This window comes from Bombyx mandarina, chromosome 04 (assembly GCF_030267445.1).
Source record: "Bombyx mandarina strain Sakado chromosome 04, ASM3026744v2".
NCBI classification, from domain to species: domain Eukaryota; kingdom Metazoa; phylum Arthropoda; class Insecta; order Lepidoptera; family Bombycidae; genus Bombyx; species Bombyx mandarina.
The window spans coordinates 6,425,545-6,450,334 of record NC_143211.1 but is presented as its reverse complement, the minus strand read 5'-3'; the positions used below and the strand labels follow the sequence as shown (position 1 = coordinate 6,450,334).

General features: G+C 34.6%; 1 protein-coding gene across 1 annotated transcript; it reads right to left on the bottom strand.

Annotated features, from left to right (window-relative positions):
* Window positions 1-3,717: 3,717 nt before the first annotated feature.
* On the bottom strand, window positions 3,718-24,790 carry LOC114250207 (long-chain fatty acid transport protein 4). Its single transcript, XM_028183974.2, has 12 exons — window positions 24,491-24,790; window positions 14,081-14,234; window positions 12,991-13,231; window positions 11,880-12,099; window positions 10,873-11,074; window positions 10,153-10,286; window positions 8,611-8,669; window positions 6,859-7,002; window positions 6,361-6,434; window positions 5,883-6,104; window positions 5,352-5,505; window positions 3,718-4,956 (listed from the first exon to the last, which is right to left on the bottom strand). Exons 1-12 carry the CDS (start codon window positions 24,664-24,666, stop codon window positions 4,805-4,807), a joined length of 1,932 nt encoding a protein of 643 aa, XP_028039775.2. The 5' UTR covers window positions 24,667-24,790; the 3' UTR covers window positions 3,718-4,804.

Sequence of the window (24,790 nt, the reverse complement as noted above, 5' to 3'; positions counted from 1 at the left end):
AAGTACCGCGAGGTCCCGCTTTGAAACTTTATTTTCCTTATACCTTGTCTAGTCTACTATCATTTGATGCTATAAGCATGTGCATAAAGTTGCAACTCTGCCAAATAAATGGATCGAAAAAAATTAATAAATACATAGAATAAAAACCTTTATATTTTTTTTCGTAAGTGCTTTTAAGTTAAATTTGATATGGATTAGTACGTAAAAGCACGTAATGATACCCATAATTACATAATACCTAACAACAATACATTTAGTAGGTCTCTAATTATGCAATCTCTCTAAATATTATATATTTTGTTTCACCTTTCGATCTTTGGGTCAGAAGACGAAAGAAGATTGTGTAAAATATCCTCATTAGTCGACGTTCTACTTATCATTCTTGAATAACAACTCTCTGTATATTTCCGAAAATCTTTATTGCGAGCTTCCACTGCCTCTTCGGAGAGTTTACCTATACGAATGGCACCAAAGTTCTTCATTATTGTATATCACTGCCATATGCCAACAATTTATGGATACTGGAAAGCATATATTATAATACCAGGGATATAAATTAACATACAATTCTGCAGTATATCTAAAAAATTCCGAAAAATTGGAAACGCGCTCTCCAGATGCAACAAAGTGAAGAATCACGTGAAACCTCTCTATTAAATCTTTACGTATTCCTGTTATGCGGGCTGTTTCTTCTGCATCCCTGAAAAATCTTCTGGCAGTATTGCCATTATTGGTTGTTCCTACTCCTTGCTTGACAGCATCTATAAGTAAACCGCATTCCTTTTTAAACGCTTGCTGTATAGCACTTTTTCTGGTTGTTATTTTTTCTTTGTCATCGCCCCTTGCAACTCCATTTCTTGAAGTCCAAACGATAAGACGTAAAAAAAGTGTCATTTAAAAAATTATCTCACAGGAAACTACATACGATGAAAAAATTGTGAAGTAATAAAATTATATTTACCGATATGAAGTAAGCACTCCATGCATCTTATCCAGGCAGGTAAAGATGGCATTCCATACTGGAATATTTCTTCATTATTTTCTCTTTGATAAGCAAGTCACTCCAAAAAGCTCTGACGGTTTTGCTTTGCAAATATCACAGACAGCAGAAAATGTTTCTGACAAATATGAGGTTATTTGTCCGTCTATCATCATCATGTGCAATTGATGCTTAACTTCAACTTGTTTGATTTTTGATGGCTGAAGTCTTTCTATTTCTTCTGTTATGCTAGCTTTTATAATTGTCACTGTTGACTGCGTTTCTTTTGTAAATTTAAACATTATTGGACGGCAATAAAAAGTTGATGAGGGTAGGTCGTTTTCCCAAACAATTGTTCCATCAAATTTCTGAAGCCTTATAGGAACTAGACTGACCATGAAAATAGATGAATCATCAAACTCTGTTTCAGTTTTTTCTTTATAATTACTTTGACCTGGGGCTCTATCAAAGCCTATTTGCTTATAAGCAGTAGCTCTCTTGCAGAGTCCAAATCCGAAGTAATCACATCTAAAAGCCTATATAGCGCCAAGTTTAGTAATGCTTGCATTTTAATAGCAGCTCCTTCTTCAGTAATAATTACCTCGTCTTTCCCTGGATAACATTTGGTCTTTTCTTGCTTAATTTTATATTAAGAAGGGTATAAATCAGACCCATTTTCACTTGCTGCTTCTCTTAGGTTTATATACTGCCACTTACTTAATTTAAGTGAAACTAATAGTGCCTTATCGGGAGAATATGTACTACTTTTCACTTTACTTGTACTTAAACACTCCTTAACTTTTTGCTAAATCTTCGGGGTGATTTGACAAGTGGTTCATTATTTCTCCGATATCTTCATTTCCAGTGTTTCTTAAACTAGCAATTGTAGTAGCTTTCATTTCATCCGGGGATAACGAAAGCGATTGGTAAATTTGTTCAATGCGTCTTCGTTTTTGCCTGGATCCCAATTCTTCAAAAGGTTTTCGTGGTGTAAAAGTAGATGTCGAGGCTTCTGTAGTACATTTGAGGGTGGTACATTTCCAACATCTTCAGTATTAGAAATCTCGAGCCTTTCCTGTGCAGTGTTGATAGCTTCAGGTATCATTCCTTCGGGCCAGTTTATTGCACCTTCTAACCAATCACATTTTTTTCTTATAAACTGTGCTAACATGCGACTACTTCGTTTTCATATTGCACTTATATTTGAACAAAAGTGCGTCCAGAATTTTTGGAGCTCAATACTTTTCTCTTCGGTCACGTTTATTTGATTTTGTAGGAATTGAAAGAGATTTTTATTATCAGAAAGCGACTGTAGTTGCTCTCTTAAAATCATAAATAATTCTAAATTGTTAACAAAATTATTCATTATAACGGAAAAAGGAAGATCACAACGACAATCACGAGATGTTAGTAGTAGTAGTAGTAGTACGAATAAACGAACACTAGTTAGTATATAATAAACATGGTCGCTTTATACTTCCAGAGACAAACAAATATTTACTATATTTTTTACTACCCAGTAATGGCTGCTTAACTAGTTATCCTCATTAAATAATGTTAACTATCCTAATAATTAGAGAGATTGCTTAATTAGAGACCTACTAAATGTATTGTTGTTAGGTATTATGTGATTATGGGTATCATTACGTGCTTTTACTTACTAATCCATATCAAATTTAACTTAAAAGCACTTACGAAAAAAAATATAAAGGTTTTTATTCTACGTATTTATTCATTTTTTTCGATCCTTTTATTTGGCAGAGTTGCAACTTTATGCACATGTTCATAGCATCAAATGATAGTAGACTAGACAAGGTGTAAGGAAAATAAAGTTTCAAAGCGGGACCTCGCGGTACTTAGCAGGAATTTAATTTAATGTGACCCGCTCCATACAAAAAAATCACAAAACACATTTTTCTGACCAAACTATAAAGTTTTTGTAATTTTTGCCTAAAACAATTATTATTTAGATTAACGAGCTCTATCTATCTACATAAAGAAAAATGTAAAAAAACAAAGTTGGTGCCTAAGTCACTAAAATCATAGTATCGACCCACTGTGCGCCGTCCCAACTGCATACAAAATAGAGTTAACTTTTATGCTATCGAGAACATTAAGAAACTCGCAATAAGCACTCTGTATGTAATACAATTATAATTCACGAATACGAAGTATACGCTTCAAAGACGTCTTGCCACGTATAAATTTCATCCCAAAGTGCGAGAAATATTCACAATGCACCGTTCGCATATATTATTTTTTGAACAAAAATGACTGACGAAGGTTTTGTTACAAATTGCAGCATCGTACGAACATTATTCGACAACGCTAGAGAAATACAATAAATAATTGCAAAAAAATAATATTACAAACAATAGAAAAAGTTCCAACAAAGCACTGCCAAAAACTTTTAGGAATAAGCACAAATAGATCGTTATTTCCTGTGAAATGGATTCTGTAGTTGTACGTATCTCTGATATTATGTAAATATACATTGTATTTATTTAAATATTAGAAACAATATATTTGTTGTTGGCAATAAACTTAAAAAAAATATATTATGTCAAGATTTTCTAACATGGCAAAATATTTTCTAATTTCATGTTTCGATTGCAAACCCTATTTACTGTTAACATATCGCCGTTTTAACAATACATAATTATGTATATCAGATGTTATGTTCTATTGCATATTGTTGACGAAAGCTATTTTGTGGATTTTGAGAAATAAATACAACATTATGACGTAAAGAACTGTGTTTATTTACATTTTATGCAAAACAATTACTTGATTACATCACTCCCATTGAAAATTAGTACATTGTTGTTTTTACAAACCTAGTCGACATTAAAACCGAACGTTCGAATTCTGATTTAACTGAACCATTATACTAAAACGCTTTTAGTGCCTTCACATTTATCAAACAATAATACCGAAAAAATCATGCCTTGAACAAAATAACCAACTCTACAAAAACAAACTAAAAACAATACACAAGGAACAGAAATATTTTTATGGAATTCTATAAAACAAAATCTTATGTGACTAGATAGATGGTGGAATGTTCCCTAGTATTTTTACTATGTATCAAGTAAAGTTACTGCTATTGTGTTTCGATTGATTAATGCGTTTTAATTTTTTAGCGAGAGGCAACTTAATAATTCACTATACCTACAAAATTGCCTATGCCAAAACAATGTGGCTAATATTTTGTTTTTTATCACAAGGTAACGTTGGTGTACGTCTAATTTACTACATTCACATAAAAAAATTGAAATCTCTGTGCCGAGTGCGAGATTTATTTTACTAATTCGGTCGCGTTAACGTTATTAGTGATTGGCAATGCATTGAAAGAGACCTTCAGAGGAGTAAAGAAGAAAACGCTATCACAGAGGATCGGTCATTACAAACACTTTCCGTAATTTTTTTTTTTTTTACAAATCAAGAAACGTTATTGAGAAGCTATTAACGCTATACCTCTTATTGGAATAAAAAATGATGGAAAAGAGGAACTCGCACTAAGCACACTTGCTATCAAAGTTACCAAACACGTTAGACGTGTTTTTGAAATTGAAAAGAACTTACAGTCCCATTGACAGATTCATTTCATAATCTTATCAATATTTATTTAAATAATAATTATATTTAACATTATTTCCCTCATAATAATTTAATAATATTACATTCTCCATATCCGTTGTTCTATACATATATTTAGTGAAATACTCCTCATTTAGACTAACGATTGTGACATTGAGTAACTTGTAAGATTTACAAACGCGACGATTTGCCCTAATCGTTTTCAAAAACGGATGCTTTTAATAATTAAATTTTCAATTTTCCGTTACAAATATCATGGAACAGTTGAGAGGTTATGGGTACAAAACTGTCTCCGGATCTAAAGTATAACGGGTCCTTGATGACGTCAGGATCGAAACCTTCCTTTTGGTATTGCAACTTTTTTAGTTTGAATGTACCTGTGGAAAATAGTTCATTTGTTCATTGGCTCTTTTAAATACAATTTTTGAATACACTGTAATGACACTTAATTTTTTGCATATTTTGCGTATTAGCAAATTTTTTTTGCATATTTATATTTTGCATATTTTTACATACGAGTATAACAAAAACAGTGTTCAGCCAATGATCAAGCCTCGATGACAATCATTGACAGCTCAAGATTTTGACTTATCTAATTTATGTAACAAGTTTTTTTACGACAAAAACTATCTTCAACAAAATAAATAAAAATCGCTTAACATCGCGAATAGCTGCTGCTGCTAATAAAGGTTTCTGCTAAACTCGTTTGTTTTTGTTTCTTTATATAACGTGACTAAAATATTTTTTACTAAGCTAATATTATCCGACTTACTTGTTATGTCCAAATCATTCATGAAACGCAGGAACATTGGTCTCGCATACGAAGGCAAGCAATCATCTAAATCCCGCGCAAGCTTCTTCAAGTCCAATTCGCCTAACGGATCGGCTATGGCAGCCATGCCGACTCGTCCTTCCGTCTGAGGGATCTATGATAAATATTTGTTTATTGTAATGGACGGATAGATAACTTTATACATAATGTTAATGTTATATACCTACTTTTGTGAACATCTATGCCACAGTCGCTTTCAATTTATACAACAGGTTTTTATGTTATTATCGAGGTTAATAAACCGCAACTTAGATACCGCCGCTCACCTTCAGACAAGAGGCCAAATTTTCCATTGCTTTAGCTTAAAATTATACATTTAGCATGATTGCTCCATAATAGATATGCGGAGGGAATTGTAATTTGTCTATGGGGACAATTAATAACAAAATTTAAATAATTAATTTTTTTTTTCAATATCATCATTTCAAGATTGATAAGTTTGTATTGTAAAATATTTTTTTGAAAACTCACCGAAACACCATAGACAACGCAGGCCTTCTCATCCAACACTGGTGACATGGCGTTCTCGACCTCGGCGGTAGCGACGTTCTCGCCCTTCCACTTGTACGTGTCCCCGGTGCGATCACGGAAGAACAGATAACCTAACTCATCTGCCACTAGGATGTCGCCACTCACAAAGGCTGCGTCTCCCTTACAGAAAACGTCACGTACCAACTTCTTGTTGCTGTCGTTCTGTACAATGCGATTTTTTTTTAAATACATCAACTTGTTGCCCATATTATATACAGTAAAACGGCCAAGTATTTCCAATCTTTCAGCAAAATATACGCTTCTTTACTGGTCAAATCGGTGTTTGCAGTTTAATTTAATTGCAAAGCTCTATTATACCAGTTTATTAGACAAAAATTTACTTGTAATTATTAAAAAAAAAAAACTTAACGTAACTCATAAGACTTTTAAATATCGATGGGGTTATAAGACTTCTTACCTTATCGACGTATCCGTAATATTCTCGGGACGCATTCCCCTGGGCGATAAGTCCAATGAACATACCAGGCTCATCTAAAAAAAAACGCATCTTGTTTAGATGGATATTAGTGATTTATAAATGTGAACAATTTCGAAGTGAAAAGTAATTTCGAATTTCATTTTAGTTTTACAAGATGAATAAAGTTCTGAAAAAAAAATCCAGCACCTTAAACACCGTGTCATGTGTATGTCACATCGTGTGAGATTTTGTGATCAATTCATCGAGAAGTCTATGATTACTCTACTTCGTATTTCCTCATCGCATCTTTATTTTATCTGAATAGGATCGAAACAAATTGGAAAATTTTGTGAACCTGTCTAGAAAATAAGTATTACGCAAGGATAACGGGAAAGTAAAGCATCAAAAACACCGAGCTTGTAACTTTTGTACAACACGTTCTACATACCTATACGTAAAGTGACTGTATTGTTAACTGTAAAATGTAGAGCTACTCACTCGGGGGGCAGCGGATGCAGTAGCCGTCAGGTCCTCGCACCAGGTTTCCCTGATCGTCCGAGCGCACCAACGCTATGGGGTGAAGGCTGGTTGGGACCAGCTTGGGAAGGAAGCCTACAGCACCTAAGGTATTGTCAACGTTGACTGCAAATAAAGAAAGCATTATTAGTATTCTCTTTAACCGGGACTTCATCCACTTATATGAATAAGCTATATCAATGGCCACAGAGACTAGTGGCTGTTAGGTTCATTCATGAGCCGAAAGGAGAATATCGTTTTTCCTTAACTTTAGCGGAAAACTGCTAGTCTCCCACTGGGTGGGACCGACTCACGTGTCAGATTTTGAACATTTTTTTAAACACACTCTAATTTTAAACCAAGTTTCAAAGTAGTTGAGAGAGATAAAAATTGGAGATTTGGAATTCTAAGCATATGTAGCTCAACTATGGTATAAATTTATCCAGCATCCAGCGAATTACCGCGACCTAGGTCAACTTCGGGGAGCGGTCTGCCCACGCTACGTCCTCAGATAATCGGTCGCCATTCAAAAAATGTTGGGTCCCAATGGCCATCTGTTTTACGAACAATGTGCCCTGCCCTGCCCACTGCCACTTCAACCTCGCAATCTTTCGGACTAATCTTCATATTCTTGATTCGATCTCGCAGGCACATTCATAGAATAGCCCTCTACATTGCTCTTACCAACTTAATGATTTAAAATTTGAATCGAGTCTTTTCGGTACTTTGAATTTTGAATGGTAATTGCTAACTTCATTCGGTAACTGACGAATAGGAAGGCGCACATTGGTAACAAGATCCTACAGGTTTTGTTTGTTGTGTTTTTTCTCATTGTCAATAAATTATAGTTACAGTCAGTGTTTACTGTGTATTTCATAGTTTTTTGCGTGTTTAATGAATATTCGATATAAATATTAAGTGAAATGTCGCCACCAATAAAAAGAAGTATCTGGACTATAAGTCTTATTTATCAATATACAATAGACAAAAATGATCCGGAGAAGTCGGAGTGTAAGATATGCAATAAAAGTTACTCGTGGAAGGGACGCACTACTACTTCTTTGAAAAATCACCGGAAATAAATACTCCCTGGATGAACAACTATTTAGTGGAGCTGGGTTAATATATAATCCACTAAGAAACAGGTTGAAAACTGAGAAGGCTGCAATATTGCTATTTATTAGATATAATTCAACAATCTTTAAGGTTAATTATTAAACAAATATTTTTTATTATAAAACTCGAAGCTTAAAATTCTGTCATAAGTAAAACCAAAAACTTGTATAATTTTGTTCAAAAAATATGATTAAATAAATAAAAAGTTAAAATTAAATTGATTTTCAGTTATTTATTCATGGATTTTGGGATAAAAAAGGATTTTTTTTTTAAAATCGCAAAATCCGCTTCTGCATCTGTATTACATCTGCATCCGCATCCAATCCGCATCCGCGGATGTGAACTTCTAATAATCCGCATCCGCATCTGCATCCGCGAATGTCTAAATTATTGCATCCGTAACAACCCTGCTTTGAATATGTTCTGAATAATATCATGATACGAACTTAACCTGTAATATTCGATAAATTATCTTACCTAAACTTGTTTTTATTGTTATGTTAGTAGTTTAAATTTTTTGTTTAATATTGAAGCATTTTGATGTGGTCTACGTAATTTTTTACGTAAACAAACGTGCCGATTCATTTATAAACGAAATACTAATGTAAATTTACTCACTGATGTTTGCATTGCTCTCGGTCGCGCCGTATATCTCGTTGATCTGCGGTATTTTGAACCTAAAAAAGAAATAATTACATTATAATACAATATAGACATAGACATACAAAAATACAACTTAATAAATGCGTTCGTTAACATACTCTTCGTAACATACTCTCGTTCAAAGATAGAGCCTACCTTGCGGTATAATTGAAATATTTGGGAAACATGTTTCACTTTAAGCTTGTTTATGGGATCATTGACCTAAACTTTTCCGCTCTGCTTGTAAATAACAGTTAGGCCACTTCTACGTTCTTTGACGACGACATCGTCGCGACTTAGCACTCATTTTCTTGTTGTCGAGTCACATTATTAAATGATAGTATAATCAAAACAATTTACGATACGTTTTCCTTAATATTTTCCTGTTTCAATTAATACTACAAAATTGTTAAGGAAGTGGATTGTTGAGAGCCATACAATAGTATTTTATTTATTTACGTATTGGATGTAAACAATTATAAATATTTAGCTTAAAAAAATCTAGTTTGAAACTAATGATATGCTATGCGCTATAGGCTATGTTCGCACTGTAGAAAGATAGCTACTGTGTCCGATGGACAAAAAACTGTTATATTACCGTTTGAATTGGAACGAAACTGCCATTATGATTATATATATATATGTAATTGTAAAAGTGTGTTTTTTTATTTTTTTAACTATTACATATTTACTAAATATGGCTTTACAATTAAACATCAACATATTAAGCTATTAATTTATATACCGGTTGAATTAGGCTTTGTTAATATTGTGGAAGAGCTGCTAAAATTGGGAGCTAGTGCCAACGAAAAATCACTAATCCTGATTATCTCAGTAAGGATAACGGGTCTAACTGTTTAAAATATTGAATTGTCATCGATCCTTGATAAGTATGCAAATTTCAAGTTAAGTTAATTAATCAAATGCCGGCAGATATCGAAATTATTCAAAATGTTAAAAAATACATATTATATAGTAAACATTAGCAGTAGTTTTCGTTCATTAAAATTTATAATAATAGTTATATTATTTGCCATAATATGCTCTATTTTTGACCGACTTCAAAAAAGGAGGAGGTTCTCAATTGGACTGTATGTTTTTTTTATGTTTGTTACCTCATAACTTTTGACTGGGTGAATCGATTTTGATGATTCTTTTATTAGAAAGCTGACGCTTCCCCTGTGGTCTTTCTTTTTCCATTTAGTCCAGTTCTGATAATGGTATCCACGAGAAAGCCATATAAGTCTTATATTTGCATTAAGTAGGTACGTGCGCGACAAATAGATGAATATCACGCCACGACACTATCATGCCAACCGATTTCGATGATTATTGTTTTTAGAGTATATCAATTTGATTTGGAATATTTTTTTTTTTTCTATTTGAAGTCGGTTTTTGTTAAAACAGACATGCTTTAACAACATGCATTTACAATTATGTTTACAATACGTTGCTGTAAATGATTATCCTGAAAAAAGTATGTATTATAATTAAATGTATATAAACATTTATGATTACCGGTCCACTATTTGTTGCCAGATAGCGGGTCGCATGCCATTGCCGACCATGATGCGAACGCGATGCTGCGAATCAGTCGGTCGCGCCGGTTGAGACAGCAAGTATCTACACATCTCGCCAATGTACTGGGCCACCTGTTGACGTTAACAAATCATACAACGAGTGCACAAGAAGGCCCGCGGTACGTGAGGAATGGCGAGGTCTGGTGAAGCGCACCACCACCCGAAGTGATGACCACGACCACTCTGCCAAGAGTGTATACCAATGAGAAGAAGAATCAGAAAAGTATTCTAGTTTTGGTACATATTCGGATTATATATTTGTGTCACAATTTTTTTTCTTAACATTAGCAACTAAAACATTTAGACTTATATCTCAATTTGGCAACAAAAAAAAAAGGTTCCCTTCGTATCTCAAATCCATACTAAATTAGATAAATTTGAACACTACTATTATTTAATTAAAATAAATACCTATATAAAAAAAGACATAATCATTAACCAATTATCTTGTTAATAGCAACACTAAAGACTTCTTAGTATGAAACGATTATTTATCTCTAGCGGCAAGTTCCATTCTACGCAGTATAGACGTTCCCTCTCATTCCGTTCAGTTGTAAAAAAAAACAAGCTTAATAGAGTATTAAATGAAAAAAAAAATGATTGAATTTGACATAACAAATATTTTTAGAAGAATAATAATATTTAACATATAACGCACCGTGCAATCATATTTAATACAGTCAGTCCAAAAATTGCTCGCAGAGAACTTGGGCCTGATCACAGAGGGGATTCCGTCGACCAGCGCCGCCCCTGTTCCCACCACACCGCCCGCAGTGTGGTACAGTGGTAGCGAGTTGTAAACGCGGTCTGATGAATTCAAACCCAGCATGTGGACCGTCGCTGCTACAATCAACAAATACCTGTAAAGATATTCAAACGTCACTTGATTTATTGAAATACTAACGACTTTAATAATCTGTCTAGATTTTTTAGTAGTGTTTAATAGCCTGATGAGGCGACCGCCGAAATATCCGTCCAAATCCGTCCAAAGAAATAGAGTATTTACGTGGCCGCTTTCCCCTTTTGCTGTCTGTGGGATCTTGTTATCGGTTGACACCAAGAGAACCTTGATCTCATTTCTGCACCACGGGAAAGATCGGGCCGATAATGGTTCAATAGAATGCATGATTGCTCCACGACAGAAATGGACAACGTTTTAAAAAGCCCTCTTTTGTTATCGCATTACGGCCGACTTGTGATTTAGGAAATAATCGTTGCGATGAGAGTTTTACAAAAATTATCATATTATTCATTAAAATAAAAAAATTGCTCGAAAATCCAGTTTTTTTTATTTTTATTGTTGAGATGGGTTGACGAGCCCCCCTTGTGTTAAGTGGTTACTGGAGCCCATAGACATCTACTACGTAAATACGCCATCCACCTGAGATATAAGTTCTAAGGTCTCAAGTATAGTTACAACGGCTGCCCCACCCTTCAAACCAAAACGAATTACTGCTTCACGGTAGAAATAGACAGGGTGATGGTACCTACCCGCGCTAACTCACAAGAGTTTTATGCATAGGTATAGAGTTTATTTTTCAAATTTAAAATCAAGACCGAAAACTGCATAGGTACACAAAATTGAAGTTAAATCTTGAAGGTTAATAATTATTGTCGAATTTCAATCATCCGACGAACACAAGTGAAAATAAAAACATAATTTACTTGGAGTTTGGCATAACAGCAGCCTTCGGCATTCCCGTCGTGCCTGACGTGTAGATGTAAAGTAATGTGTCTTTATAATGAAGCTTCTCCGTGACGACTGGGTAGTCTGTTGAATGCTTGCTCATTTCATTCTCAAGATCCAGAATACCAGGTTTAGACTTTCCGTACAGTTGAAACATTTTTAGTCCCTTCGGTAGTTGATCACGGATTTCGTCGATCGCTAAAACGGAGGACAAAAAAAACAGAAAATTACATAAACTTAAAAACTATGATTTAAAGTCATTTCATTACAATCAGTACGGAGCTTTCCGTTTTTTTATGAGAGAGGGATTACTTATCTCCTGGAAGTCTTTCCAGTTTCACCAGGACAAGTGGATGAGCACTGGCTCAACCGGGAGGGATGGTAGTTACTAGAAGCTGCCCGAGCGCCACCGAAGGGTCATCTAACAGCTCAAGGACAGCTGATTCGCGAATGGATCTACTACCGGATGGGAACCGCGACCCGCTGAGAAGATCTTTCGAGAAAGTCCGGGCTGATGTATGGGTTACATTTATGTTTGATATCTGGTTAGTTGACTCTTTGAAGAGTACGGTTACCAGGGCCTGCTCCCAGTGCTAGAGCTACAGATGTCTAATGACAAGCTTATTGAATCGGATGGAATTTACTAAACTATTATATTAACCAGGAAACCACGATGCGATAATCCTATGTTTGGAGTCCCAATTTCACTCTATCCTACCATTTAAATCCAAACAAATGATAGCTTCGCGCCAAAAATAGTCAAGATCGTGGGGGATAACAACATGCCCTCCCATTATTTTAAAGTAAATGAATAAATAGAATCATCTGAATGTATGTATGAAGAAATTCTTGTCGCTTTCCTTGTGGTAGGCGACAATTATTAAACATGACCTTGATAATAAACTGTTTAATAGTAAGGGCCCAAAATATTTACCAGGAAAAAAGCATTAGCATTAAACATATATCGATATTGATGTTTCGTGTACTGACGCTAAAAATTGTGTTCTACCGTGCGCTTTAGTGGTATTGATACTATCGAATAAAAAACAATTTATATTAATCCATTTGAATTAATTAGCACAAGCTCACCATCCGTAAGTTGATCAGAGAAGATTACAGCCTTTGCATTGGCCACTTGTATGCAGTGCAAGAGGGGTTTATGTCGCAGATTACTGTTGATGAGTGCTGAAACGCCTCCGACTTTAGCGATGCCAAGCCACGTCCAGATGTACTCGCCGCTGTTGGGCAGGAATACGCAGACCACATCACCGCGCTTGAGCTGCAGGTGCTCTTGCATAGTTCGCGCCACTTGGTTCGATTTCGACGCAATCTGTAAAGTACAGATTATCTGTCCCTCCATCATCTGTCCGTACTAGTATACTGATAATAATTTATCCTTACGTAACTTCCTGTAATAATAATTGAAGAACATGTTTTGAGCCAGCCAATAATATTGAAGCGTGTTTGAGCAAGCTCAGAAAAGCACAAATTCTTGCTTATTTTTTGTCTATCTGCCAGTAGTCTCGTGGTTATTCTGTATTGGGTTCAGCCTAAGAAGGTTTGATAACTTTTGCCCTACCAGGAGTAGTTCTTCGCTGAGCCTATTATCGAAACAGAATGGCGACACACCGATTACATTCGGCGAGAAAGTCAGTGGACTATCTCTGCAGGTTAAATTGCACGTCGAACTGACTGGTTCTGGGAATTTTTAAAGGCACTGAGAGTGGTTCGGGACTTATTCGAGATGATCCCCTCATCTCCTTTTTATCATCGCACCTCCCGCCATCGGAGCAGAGTTCATCCATATTATCTGGAACCGCTGCGTTCATTGATAGTGCTTTTCCAAAGATCTTTTTTGCCACGTACCATCCGGCTTTAGAATGAACCCCCCTCCATGATGTTTTCCGAACGCTATGACATGTCCTTCTTCAAACGAGGATTGCGGAGAGTACTTAATGGTAGGCAGCGGCTTGGCACTGCCCCTGGCATTGCTGACGTCCAGGAGCAACGGCGACCACTTACCATCAGGTGGGCCGTATGCTCGTATGCCTACAAAGGTAATAAAAAAAAAACTTATGTCTGTCCCCAAATAGCGTTCTATGAAAGGCGGTGTATGCTTTAAACGGACGCAAACCGGACATTACGTTTTTCAAATTTAGAAAATCTATAGGTACTTAACCTGTCCAAAGGTCCACGTTCGATCTCCAACAACAATAAAACATGGCGCATCAGGATTCCGTTTAGCACGTCGCGTGAACAATTCCGCTACAGTCGCATCTTGACGTCCCCATCGCTTCGACCTTATCATGCCATTCGCGTAGCGCCATAGGAATCTAGAAAATAATATTTACTAAACACAATAGAATGTGTGCCTCTACAGGAATCGCAGCATGTTATCTAAATATTGACGAGTAATGTAAGCTTTAAAGAGAATAAGCATATTGTAGATATCATGTCAACGTTCAATTTAAAATAAAATACTCCCATTTAACGAAAGACAATGAACAGAACATTGTCATAATTCTCTATGACGTGTGTTTTATAAACCTACTAACGAAAACAAAAAGATAATATACAAACAGTCATCGTCTCTTTAGATTGAAAACAAAGTCACCGGGGAAAAAAAATCGATTGTCAAGTCTCGTCCATAAACCTGTTTAGCCTATTTAAATATGAATGAAAAAAAAAAAAACCAACCGTCCTTCCATAGCTCTCTAATGAATCTAATGTGAAGGTTGAAATTGGTATCGATTATATTCGTCAGTCACACTATACCTACGTCTATAGGTATATACCGTACGCTTACTAAAACACAGGCTGTCGCATCAAAATTTTCAATACGTGATTTTCTCATATTTGAGTCGTCTATTATCAAAGGTGGCAATCTGTGCATTTGGACAAAAAAATGTTATTGATATGGCGATACAGATTGATTTGAATATAATCGTCTCCTTCAAAGAAACGGTTCAAAACCTGTATTAAATAAAGTATTAACTTAACCTGTTATTTATCTAAGATGTCGTTCAGAAGAGTTTTGTGACTGCCAATGAAATACAAAGTCAATCATTAGTTTTTCTGATTTACCAATAATTGTCCAAAAGTCACATTGCCGGCTTTGATAATAGTCGACTCATTTAATGTTTTGAATGATTTATTCGAATAAGATAATGTTACAAAAAAAAACTTGCTAAAATGAAATTGACATTTGTTAATCACTCAAAATAAAAAAATAAAAAGATTCAACTGCTAGTAAGGGTACTACAATACTACTGTATTTTGAAATATTTCAAGTTATAATCTCAATGTATTAAAAATATTTAAATGAAGAAAAAAACGAGACTGCATTACAAAAGTAGGCTTAGTCCCGTAACAAGTTTTATTTCAATAAAAGGATTTTGACGGCATTTTCATTGGCGCATTGTTAAGATATCGATCGAATGCTGGACGCCAGCCCAATACGGTCCGTTCCTCGGTATACATCAGCCTACGCAATAAAAATTAATGACATTGAAATATAACAAAGACCTTTATCAGCATATATGGGCCGGGCAGTCGAGCGCACAGCCCATATAGACTGCTGACTGCTAAGACCTTTCTCTTCAACGGAGAGCAAAAACAAAAACAATTAACAAGGCGAGCATACGGCCCACCTGATGGTGAGTGGTTACCGTCGCTCATAGACGTTAACGATATTACGGACAGAGCTAAGCCCCTGCCAACCGCAAAGCAAATAAGTGATAATGCAGTTTTTTTTTTATTGCTTACATGGGTGGACGAGATCACAGCCCACCCATTAAGTGAGTGGTTACTGGAGCCCATAGACATCTGCGACGTAAATGCGCCACCCACCTTGAGATATAAGTTCTAAGGTCTCAAGTATAGTTACAACGGCTGCCCCACCCTTCAAACCGAAACGCATTACTGCTTCACGGTAGAAATAGACAGGGTGGTGGTACCTACCCACGCGGACTCACAAGAGATCCTACCACCAGTAAAAAAATACAATTAACTACCAATCCTGTTCCAAGCTTCGAGTAAAGTACAATGCCATCGAACAGTCAAAGGGTAAGCATCTGTAAATTGCTTGAAACGTATTGCTCAGTCATAAAAACGAATTACATAAAACTTTTTAATTTGCGCTACATAGATAATATAACTGTAGCGGCAGCTATCATAGAATACTCATATATTATAATATTTGACAGAAACTTGTTTTCAAGACAACAACTCTCAAAGTTCCGATCAACAACATTACAAACGTCAATATCGGTCTACAAAGCAAAGAAGAACCCGCTCGATGAAACCCCTTTCGTTTGTCGCCAAATTAACGGTCACCAATCTTTATATCAATAAGAATTCGGATAAAAGACTACCCGTGAATGATATCGACAACCAACGAAGAACGAACAACAGTCCGAAGTACCTACACTTCAAAATCCTGCACATGTTATTCCTATCATTTTTATTACCCGCATCATAGCGGAAACTTCAAGCCTGGATCTGTTGGAAAATTATAATTTTAACGGCTTCTTTGATGTTTTTTTGTTTTTTGATTACGTAAAGGTTCTTGCCTGGTCCCGCTGCAGCGACCTCGCGCTTGATACTGTCCTGTATGCTTACAGTACTGATGCAGTAATCAAATAGGTACAAATCTAATCTTATCGACTCTCATATAAAAAATATTTATTTGTTTTATCACGTCTGTATGCGCGATTTATCCGATTCATTTAAAACTTCTTAAAGTTGTGGCAGCAGTCATGATAGAACAAGAAGAAATTTGACAGACGCTTGAATTTCGCTAACGACATTTTCAAGATAAGCTTGCGTATATAAAAGTTAATTTCTCGCCGGATCTTCTCAGTGGGTTGCGTTTCCGATCCGGTGGTAGATTCTGCGAAGCACGGCTCTTGGTATAGTGTAGGTTAGGTTAGGTTAGCAACGTCATCAGGTTTGAGCTCCGTGAGATCACCTACTAGTTAAGGTTATGCTGATATGGTCGCTCTAGACCATCAGCTTATGTAGGGGAAAAAATTGACATCCGTTCGAAGGAAGATCTTCCCATTGTCATTAATCCCCTAACAGCTATCGTTGATAGTTTAGATGACACGCCTTTAAGTTCAACACTAGTAATCATATGCCCGAGATTTTAGCGTTTGAAACACATGTTCAAACTACAGTTGATAATGAAACTGATTATGGCAAAAAAAACAACATAGCAGTTCGAAAACACAACAATTCCTTTCCGCACATTCAATGTGTCAATTACAAATACAAACTTTGTCTATTAACGTCACAAGAGGATGCGCCATACAATATTTATCATTTAACTATCAAGTTTCGTATAGATTGATATCAGAAGATTCAATGGACTGTCAATCGAGTTATCAATACGTACGAATTCATCATCATCTCTCATCCGCTTCACTATCATCTCCTACCATTATCACTCATCATTTGGTACCCTAGCGCTTATTGTTTCACGAAAACCTACCGCTTAAACCTACCCTAGTTTGCTTAGTTAAACTTAGTTAAGGACGATAAATCCTGGGCAGTTTTTATGGTTATCAAGTTGCTACTCAAATAGAATACTATGACAGATTCAGTGGCTTATGGGCGATTGTTAATTTATGTTCGGTATCGATAACGTGTTGTAAATATAATATTATATTTATAATGTTTTAAGTATGTATGTACATAGTTCACGTTGCCAACTACAATTTTAATTCAACTAAACACTCGTGTTTTAAACCGAAGAAGACATAGGATGAGAAACCGTATATCGTACCGTTCGCTCAACACGTGACTCTTCACGAGCATACGTTTATTTGACGTAGCTATGTGAAAACAATAATCCTATAATGATGTAAGCATACAACCAACAAACAAAGACAGAAAAAACACAGTAACGCAAGAAAAATACATATATTTAAGTAAAAATATAACATAAAAAAATATTTTTTCATTCATCATTTTTTACGCTAAAAGCTATTTAACAATAGGGAATTAATTTAAACAGCCAAAATAACCAATAAATCAAACGAAAAAATATCGAACAAGATTTTATCTGAGCATTACAGATTGCGCGACCTCAAATACTACATATGTAAGTGTTCATCTCGATAAGTCAGAATACCTTTGATAACAAAAATGCGGTCTTAGTTGTTTACAGAATAGTGAAAACCTAACAAAAAATTCATGTGAAAATCTGACTAGTTTAGTCATACCTAGCGTTAGTAGTTGCCCGATCAGTAAAAGCCTAAATGTTAAAGGGCAGCTGCTGAGTGAGTGTAACTACCACCGAATCGAGATCGCGATCCTCTGAGAACATCTGGCAAAAACTCTACAGGCTAATTCTACGCGTCAAGTCTTCAGCGCGTTCGACAAGTACCTACGGTGGCCTGCGCTTTGTTTACTGCAGCCAGCAGCCTTCGGGGCTGCTCCTTTTGCCAGTTACCACGTCAATATTTATGTTTTTAAACGTGAAAAACATTCGTGAAAAAAAGCTTGCAACTAATAAACTTATAGAAATTCAGCTGTGGGTGATAATCGCTAATTTTATGCATCACATGCATTTCTTGAAACAATTCGCGTGCCTGTTGCCCCTTAGTCGCACTGTATTTTAGCCCATGTCTAATGTAAAAGCATCTGATGTACATTGTTAAGTTTTATCCAAAACCTTCCCGTAATTCTTGTGTGACATTTGCAGTAACAAACATCCATCCATTGTCACTATATTTCGCATTTACGAGTATAATTTGAATTGGATTAATTGTAGGAACTACTACTGGACTGATGGAGTCGATATAAATTAATAATACAATACTAATTAATTTATTTAACTTAAACGGAAATATTCATTCGGCCATATTTCAATTAATTTTTTGTTTTTCGGATTAAAATTGAGTAAATAATATATTAGATTTATTTCTTGTATTACATTTTGGCCTTTGACGATAAAAACAAAAACCATTCACATTGACATTTACATATTATTGTAAAAAAGGTTTAACATTTAAAGACTTTTTTTTAGAAAACGACGATTTGATGATCTTCATCATCTACCATACTCCTATATCTATACCTATCATCATATCTACCTACCCATACCTACAATCACCGCATTTACGTTGTGGATGTCTATGGGCTCCAGTAACCACTTAACACCAGGTGGGCTGTGCGCTCGTCCACCCATCTAAGCAAAAAAAAAAAAAGCGCTGGACATGAGTGACTTGACAGCCGTAGGTAGCAATGCAAAATGGTAAAAATGTTTATAACATGAAACTTTCTTTAAAACACTACTGAAATTCAGGCAACATTCATATCCTCAGTTTTTCGAACTATTTTCCCAATATTATTAGGATAGCCGCTGACTGTCGCTTCTCACGCTACCACGTAACGTGACTCAAGCGATGTTTAGACTACCCCGGCACCTGTATTAATAATAAAATTTTCTGTTCGTGTATTTGTAATGCCGCCAGTTGCATTCAATTAAGTTGTGAAAATGCTAATAAAAATAAACGAACAAATGTATTGCCGAATGAATTATAAACTGTTCTTGAATTTAAGAAAACTGCCTGGAATTTGTTTTACTGCACAAGTCATGGATTACTTAATAAAAATAAGGTCTTTGAACCAGACCTTAACTCTCTAAGAAGCTTTTACGTTTTTTGCTTAATCTTGGCCAATTTACAATTTTCTTTCAATTGCATAAAATATCTTATAAGCGTACAGAAGAAATGACAAACTATTAGTATTATTATGAAGATGATTTCTCGTAGATTTAATTTTAATCGTCTCTCCCTAGTATTTTAAATTTCAATTACCTATAAAATGTTATATTATTTTAAATTACCTTTTATAGATATATATAAGTTTAAATTTTTGTCAATAGTGGCAGGTTGGCTTGTGGACACTTAATAAAATTACTCTCTTAAACCTCTAATGACCAGATTGAACAAACTCGGTTATCTATCTCCCTTAAGGAACATCCCTTGGAATTTGGGCGCCATTGAAAATGGTTCTGCTTTCGCTGTAGACAACCTACAAATATGACTTATCCTGTCAAGACAACGTCGTCTTATTTTATATCCAAGACGTCATATTTAAGTATATAATTTATTATATTACTAGTGGTCTCCTGGTAGTCGAAATTCGACTATAACTAATGGAAATTATAAGTTTGTACACTATTATGATTCTATTGTCAAGGGCTATTATAATTCTTTTTAATCACATATTTCGTCAAGACTACACTAATACAAAGATTAATAAAGAGAAAACAATATTTAATGTATTCTCAATTTGACAGACTATAACTGACAGATAGCAAAGAAAAGTTTGACAATATATATACTTCAATGCAATAAACAAATAGTATGATGCGTGTGTGTGTCAAATACATGGTAGTGTATGTAATGTTTTCTTTATTGAATTAATGCATCTTTTATGTATTATTTAAAAAAAATATTAGCATTGTGCACTTCTTCTCTATATTCTCTATAAGTGTGGAAAATTTCATACTCCTCCGTCCGCGCAATTTTCGTAAAAAGGGATACAAAGTTTTTGCTTCACGTATTAATATATAGATATTGTTTGTGTCAATGCCTATTTTAATACGCTTTTATTAGCTTCAGACGTATGTATGTTTGTAACGGAATCTTTGAACATGATTTTTAACCCCCTTCAAAACGTCGGATTAACTCGAAATTTGGTATACTTATTAAGGACCGATGACAAATCAATATTTAAAAAAAATTTGAAAATAATCATTTCATAAAATTGAAATTCAACTAAAAAATGAGAAATAAATAATAGTTTAAAAAAACTAACAAAATACGTTTTTATAGAAAATCCCACTAAAAATAAAATATGATTTTTAATAAATTTGAATTAAAAATAGTGTAAGAAAAAATTATCTTATTGTAAAAAAAGCATGGGGTGCATGGTATTTTTAGCATGCAGTAGTTATAAATATTTTATGAACAGATATGAGTAGAAGGATTATTTTGATAATATCCTCAAAAGCACTCCACGCTTTTTTTATTTTTTAGTTGGATTTTCTATAAAAGCGTGTTTTGTTAGTTTTTTTAAACTATTTTTTTTTTTTTTTAAACTTCTATTCTTTTAATATGAAGGGAATGTATTTATTCCGACACACCTGACGATTCATAAAAAAAAGGATCGTTTCACATAATAAAAGCCAATTATGAACGGCTGCTTGAAACGAAGAACATCGTAAAGTAAAATGAGTTAATGATAATTATAATGTTGCGTTTGACTTCCATGGGTACGGAGTAAACAATTTTTTGCTTGTGGCAATAGTGGCAAATTTTCATATCTTCGGCTGAATTAAAAATTTAATAACACATTGATTAATGCTTGGTTATAATGACAGGATTTGAATTTATTTATTTGATAAATTGTCAGTTTAAAGTTTTTTGTGAAGAATTATCTGTACCTATCCTGTAATGCGAGTGATGATAGAATTTGTATTACGCTATTGAACGATGCCATCACAAAATAACGCGTACAAAATCTGCTTTAAACATCAGAAAACAAACAATTCGTATAGTTTATCTGTAATATAGAAAAATAAATTGAATACGTAGTGAAATAAATATCAATGCTAGGTTTTAAGCATTTTAATCTGTGTGCACATAAATAAAAATCCTTGACATAGGGTAGACAACACTTGACAGGTATCATAACGACCGCCTTAACGTGGAAATTACATATACACACTAGATAGATACTATAAAACAATTACAACAAGGGTTACAATACCCTTACTTTATGATCAAAAAATAATTTTAATTCTCAATTCCATTATTTTAGATACGCTATTGTACAACTTCCAAATAAAAGTAAACAATCGGAAACTCGGTTCCCTGTACTATTAGATCCAGACACTAATATACATTTATATCAATATGATTAATTATCGTATCTATCTATAGAATCCTAGATTTGAATAAGGAGCAAATAAATCTGTTCGTCACACGAATGTTTGCCAAATATGGGAATCGAACAAACAGCTCTCGGCTCAGCAGACAGAAGCGTTAACCACTGTGCCCTCAAGTCAGTGAAAATTAGTAATTTTATGTCTTTTTAAATGATGATGTATTTTTAAATTAACCAGTGGTCCCGCAGTAGTCGAAATTCGACTATAATTAATTGAAATTATAAGTTTCAACATTATTATGGTCCTATTGTTACAGATTTCGCCAAGACAAATACTCGTCATATTAAAGATAAAGAATACTAACCTAAATAGAAGACTAACCTATTCTCAATATGACTAGACTTTAAGCATTAACAAAAGTTTGACAATAAACAAAGAGTATGTAATGTTTTCTTTATTGATATAATGTATCTTTTATGCATTATTTTAAAAAAATATTAGCATTGTGCACTTCTCTATATTCTCTATAAATGTGGAAAATTTCATACTCCTCCCTCCGCGTAATTTTCATAAAAAGGATACAAAGTTTTTGCTTCACGTATTAATATATAGATTATACTGTCTTATTGAAATTAACATTTTAGTATGTAAAACATTTGTAATACCCCTCGCGCTTTGTTTTAATTGAATTTTCTGTAAGCTCGTTTCCATAACGAGAAAGAAAACATGCAAAAATTAGTTTCAATGAGCGTGCCATCACGATACCAATCTACCTAGTAAACATTATAAAAATAACACCAGAAATAATTAGACAACACGTGTCTCTGTAAACATCGCGGCACCGTGTAGATAATAGGTAAACAACAACAGAATATATTTCAGGGCGATCAATGTTGTTACAGGAACTTCAGCCAGTAGCTAATAAAAGACGAGGTTACTACATTGTAAATTTTTTCACTGTTTTGTGTTATTTGAATTTTTGTGGTCGATACATAACCTGTTTGTTCTAAATGAATATTGGATAAATTGGAATATTATACTGAACAACGGAACTGTGAACTCATACGTTACTGTTACTTCAAGGCATAGTGAGTTTTAAAATCTAGCTGGTTTTGCAAACGACCAGATAAAGTTATCCTTCAACTAAATTATCACGCGACCAAATAATTAAGGTAAACAATTGAATGAGTTTCTACAAACAGCTTTATTTCATTTTAGTTATACTTTAATTTACTATGGCGTGAATAATTATTGCATATATGTAAGTGAAAAATGTGACAAAGTGTTATTTTGTTAAATATGACAAAATACAAACTTTTATCTTCTACAATGCGTTATTAACGTTTTACGGTATAATTTTGAGTCTAACACTAGTGTTTCCGTTCATTGTACTCTGACATTAAACTGATACCTAGTTAAACATCCTAATACGAGTATTATGTAGCGGCGTGTTTTATTAAATCAATAATTAAGATGTACAAGTTTTTTTAGTAAAAGCGAAAACAATTTACTAAAAGATAGCCCAATTTCTGTCTCAATAAGATTTTTTCCAACAACCTGGTAGTAATGAAATGTTTAAAAGTGTTAAGAAAAAACGACGGAAAAATCAAATTTATTACCAACCAACCTTCCTCTATGTTAACACAGGGGGGCAAAAGAGCATTATTCGTGGTAGAGCCACCCGCCTATTTCTTCCTCAAAGCATTCATGAAGTGTGAGACAACCGATACACAATAAGACTTCAACCTTAATCTATGACTCCAGTAACAACTTAATACCAAGTGGATCATGAGCACTTTCTCAAACAACACTTTTCTATTTCAGATGCACAACTAGTTCCTGGGTAGAATTGTCATCGCAAAAAGGCAATTTCAGCGAAAATCTATCAATAATCAAAGCAAGTCTAAAAAATATGTTTAATTAAAACATTACACATACATCATCCGTGTGAGGAATTTTTGATTGATAAAATCGATTTCCATGAAAACGGATAGTTTATTGAATAATTCATTAATGTTCTGACAACGTTCATTTATGGGAGCCCAAAACGAAGAAGTAACTATGATTTTTTTATTAAAGTATCATTGATGAAACCAATTTTAGTTTTAAGCAAATCTTTGTAAGATATTATGAACTTTTACTAAAGCAAACTTTAAACCGTAATCCAAAAACCATAGCTCACGCACAATTGAACAATATTTTATCTACAGGAATAATAATAATCAGAGAACATTATTGAATAAGTTATAATAACGATTAAGTATTCAAGAGACGTCACTATGATGAGCTGTGATGGACAAACAACGTACTTCCAATCAAACACCGGAGACAGGAACCGTACACGATTGAAGTCGTGCCCACGAGTTATATAAATTAATCATTAGAATGTTTTATTCGTATTTTTGCTAGATGTCGAAAGTAGATTTCGTTCGTCCTTGAAAATTTTAACATAAACATCGCTGAAAATCTTTTGAGAGTTATAAACATGCTGTATCGATATATACGTACATTTAAACGTGAGAGCATATTGGGCCCCTTTTGTAACACTGATAAAGTCGGAACAAATCCCAACGTAATATTGAACCATGGTCTAATTTTGTACAACGGGAAAAAGAATGACAGAGAATTATTGTTTAAATTTCGTTCAATTTGAGTGCTTTCTCATACATAAAATGTATCTTTACTCACTTGAGGTCTCGTGGAAGAGTGACGAAAATAATGTAGAGCTGCTTTCTGTAACGATACACACAGGGCGCTATCGCGAGGATAGCGAATATTGCAGCTTTAGAAAGCGTACTCAGCACGGCGGCCATCGCGGCGGCAACTGCCATCAGAGCCACGAGCGCTGCCAGCAGCGCGTCCATGCTGTAGCTGGCGAATAGCCCAGTAGGGCGCGACCGAGCACTAGTAATACTGTAGGAGCGCGTTCACAAAGGACGCCACGTGCACGCGTCTATTTACGGCGAAGAGCTTCGCGCAAATGTTGGA

Excerpts from the sequence above, each read along its gene's own strand:
- LOC114250207 (XM_028183974.2), bottom strand. The coding sequence starts at position 24,666 with ATGGACGCGCTGCTGGCAGCGCTCGTGGCTCTGATGGCAGTTGCCGCC. Across the intron at positions 7,003-8,610 it reads CGAGAGCAATGCAAACATCA|TCAACGTTGACAATACCTTA; the intron begins GTGAGTAAATTT and ends CTTTATTTGCAG. Across the intron at positions 6,435-6,858 it reads CTGCATCCGCTGCCCCCCGA|ATGAGCCTGGTATGTTCATT; the intron begins GTGAGTAGCTCT and ends GTTTTTTTTTAG.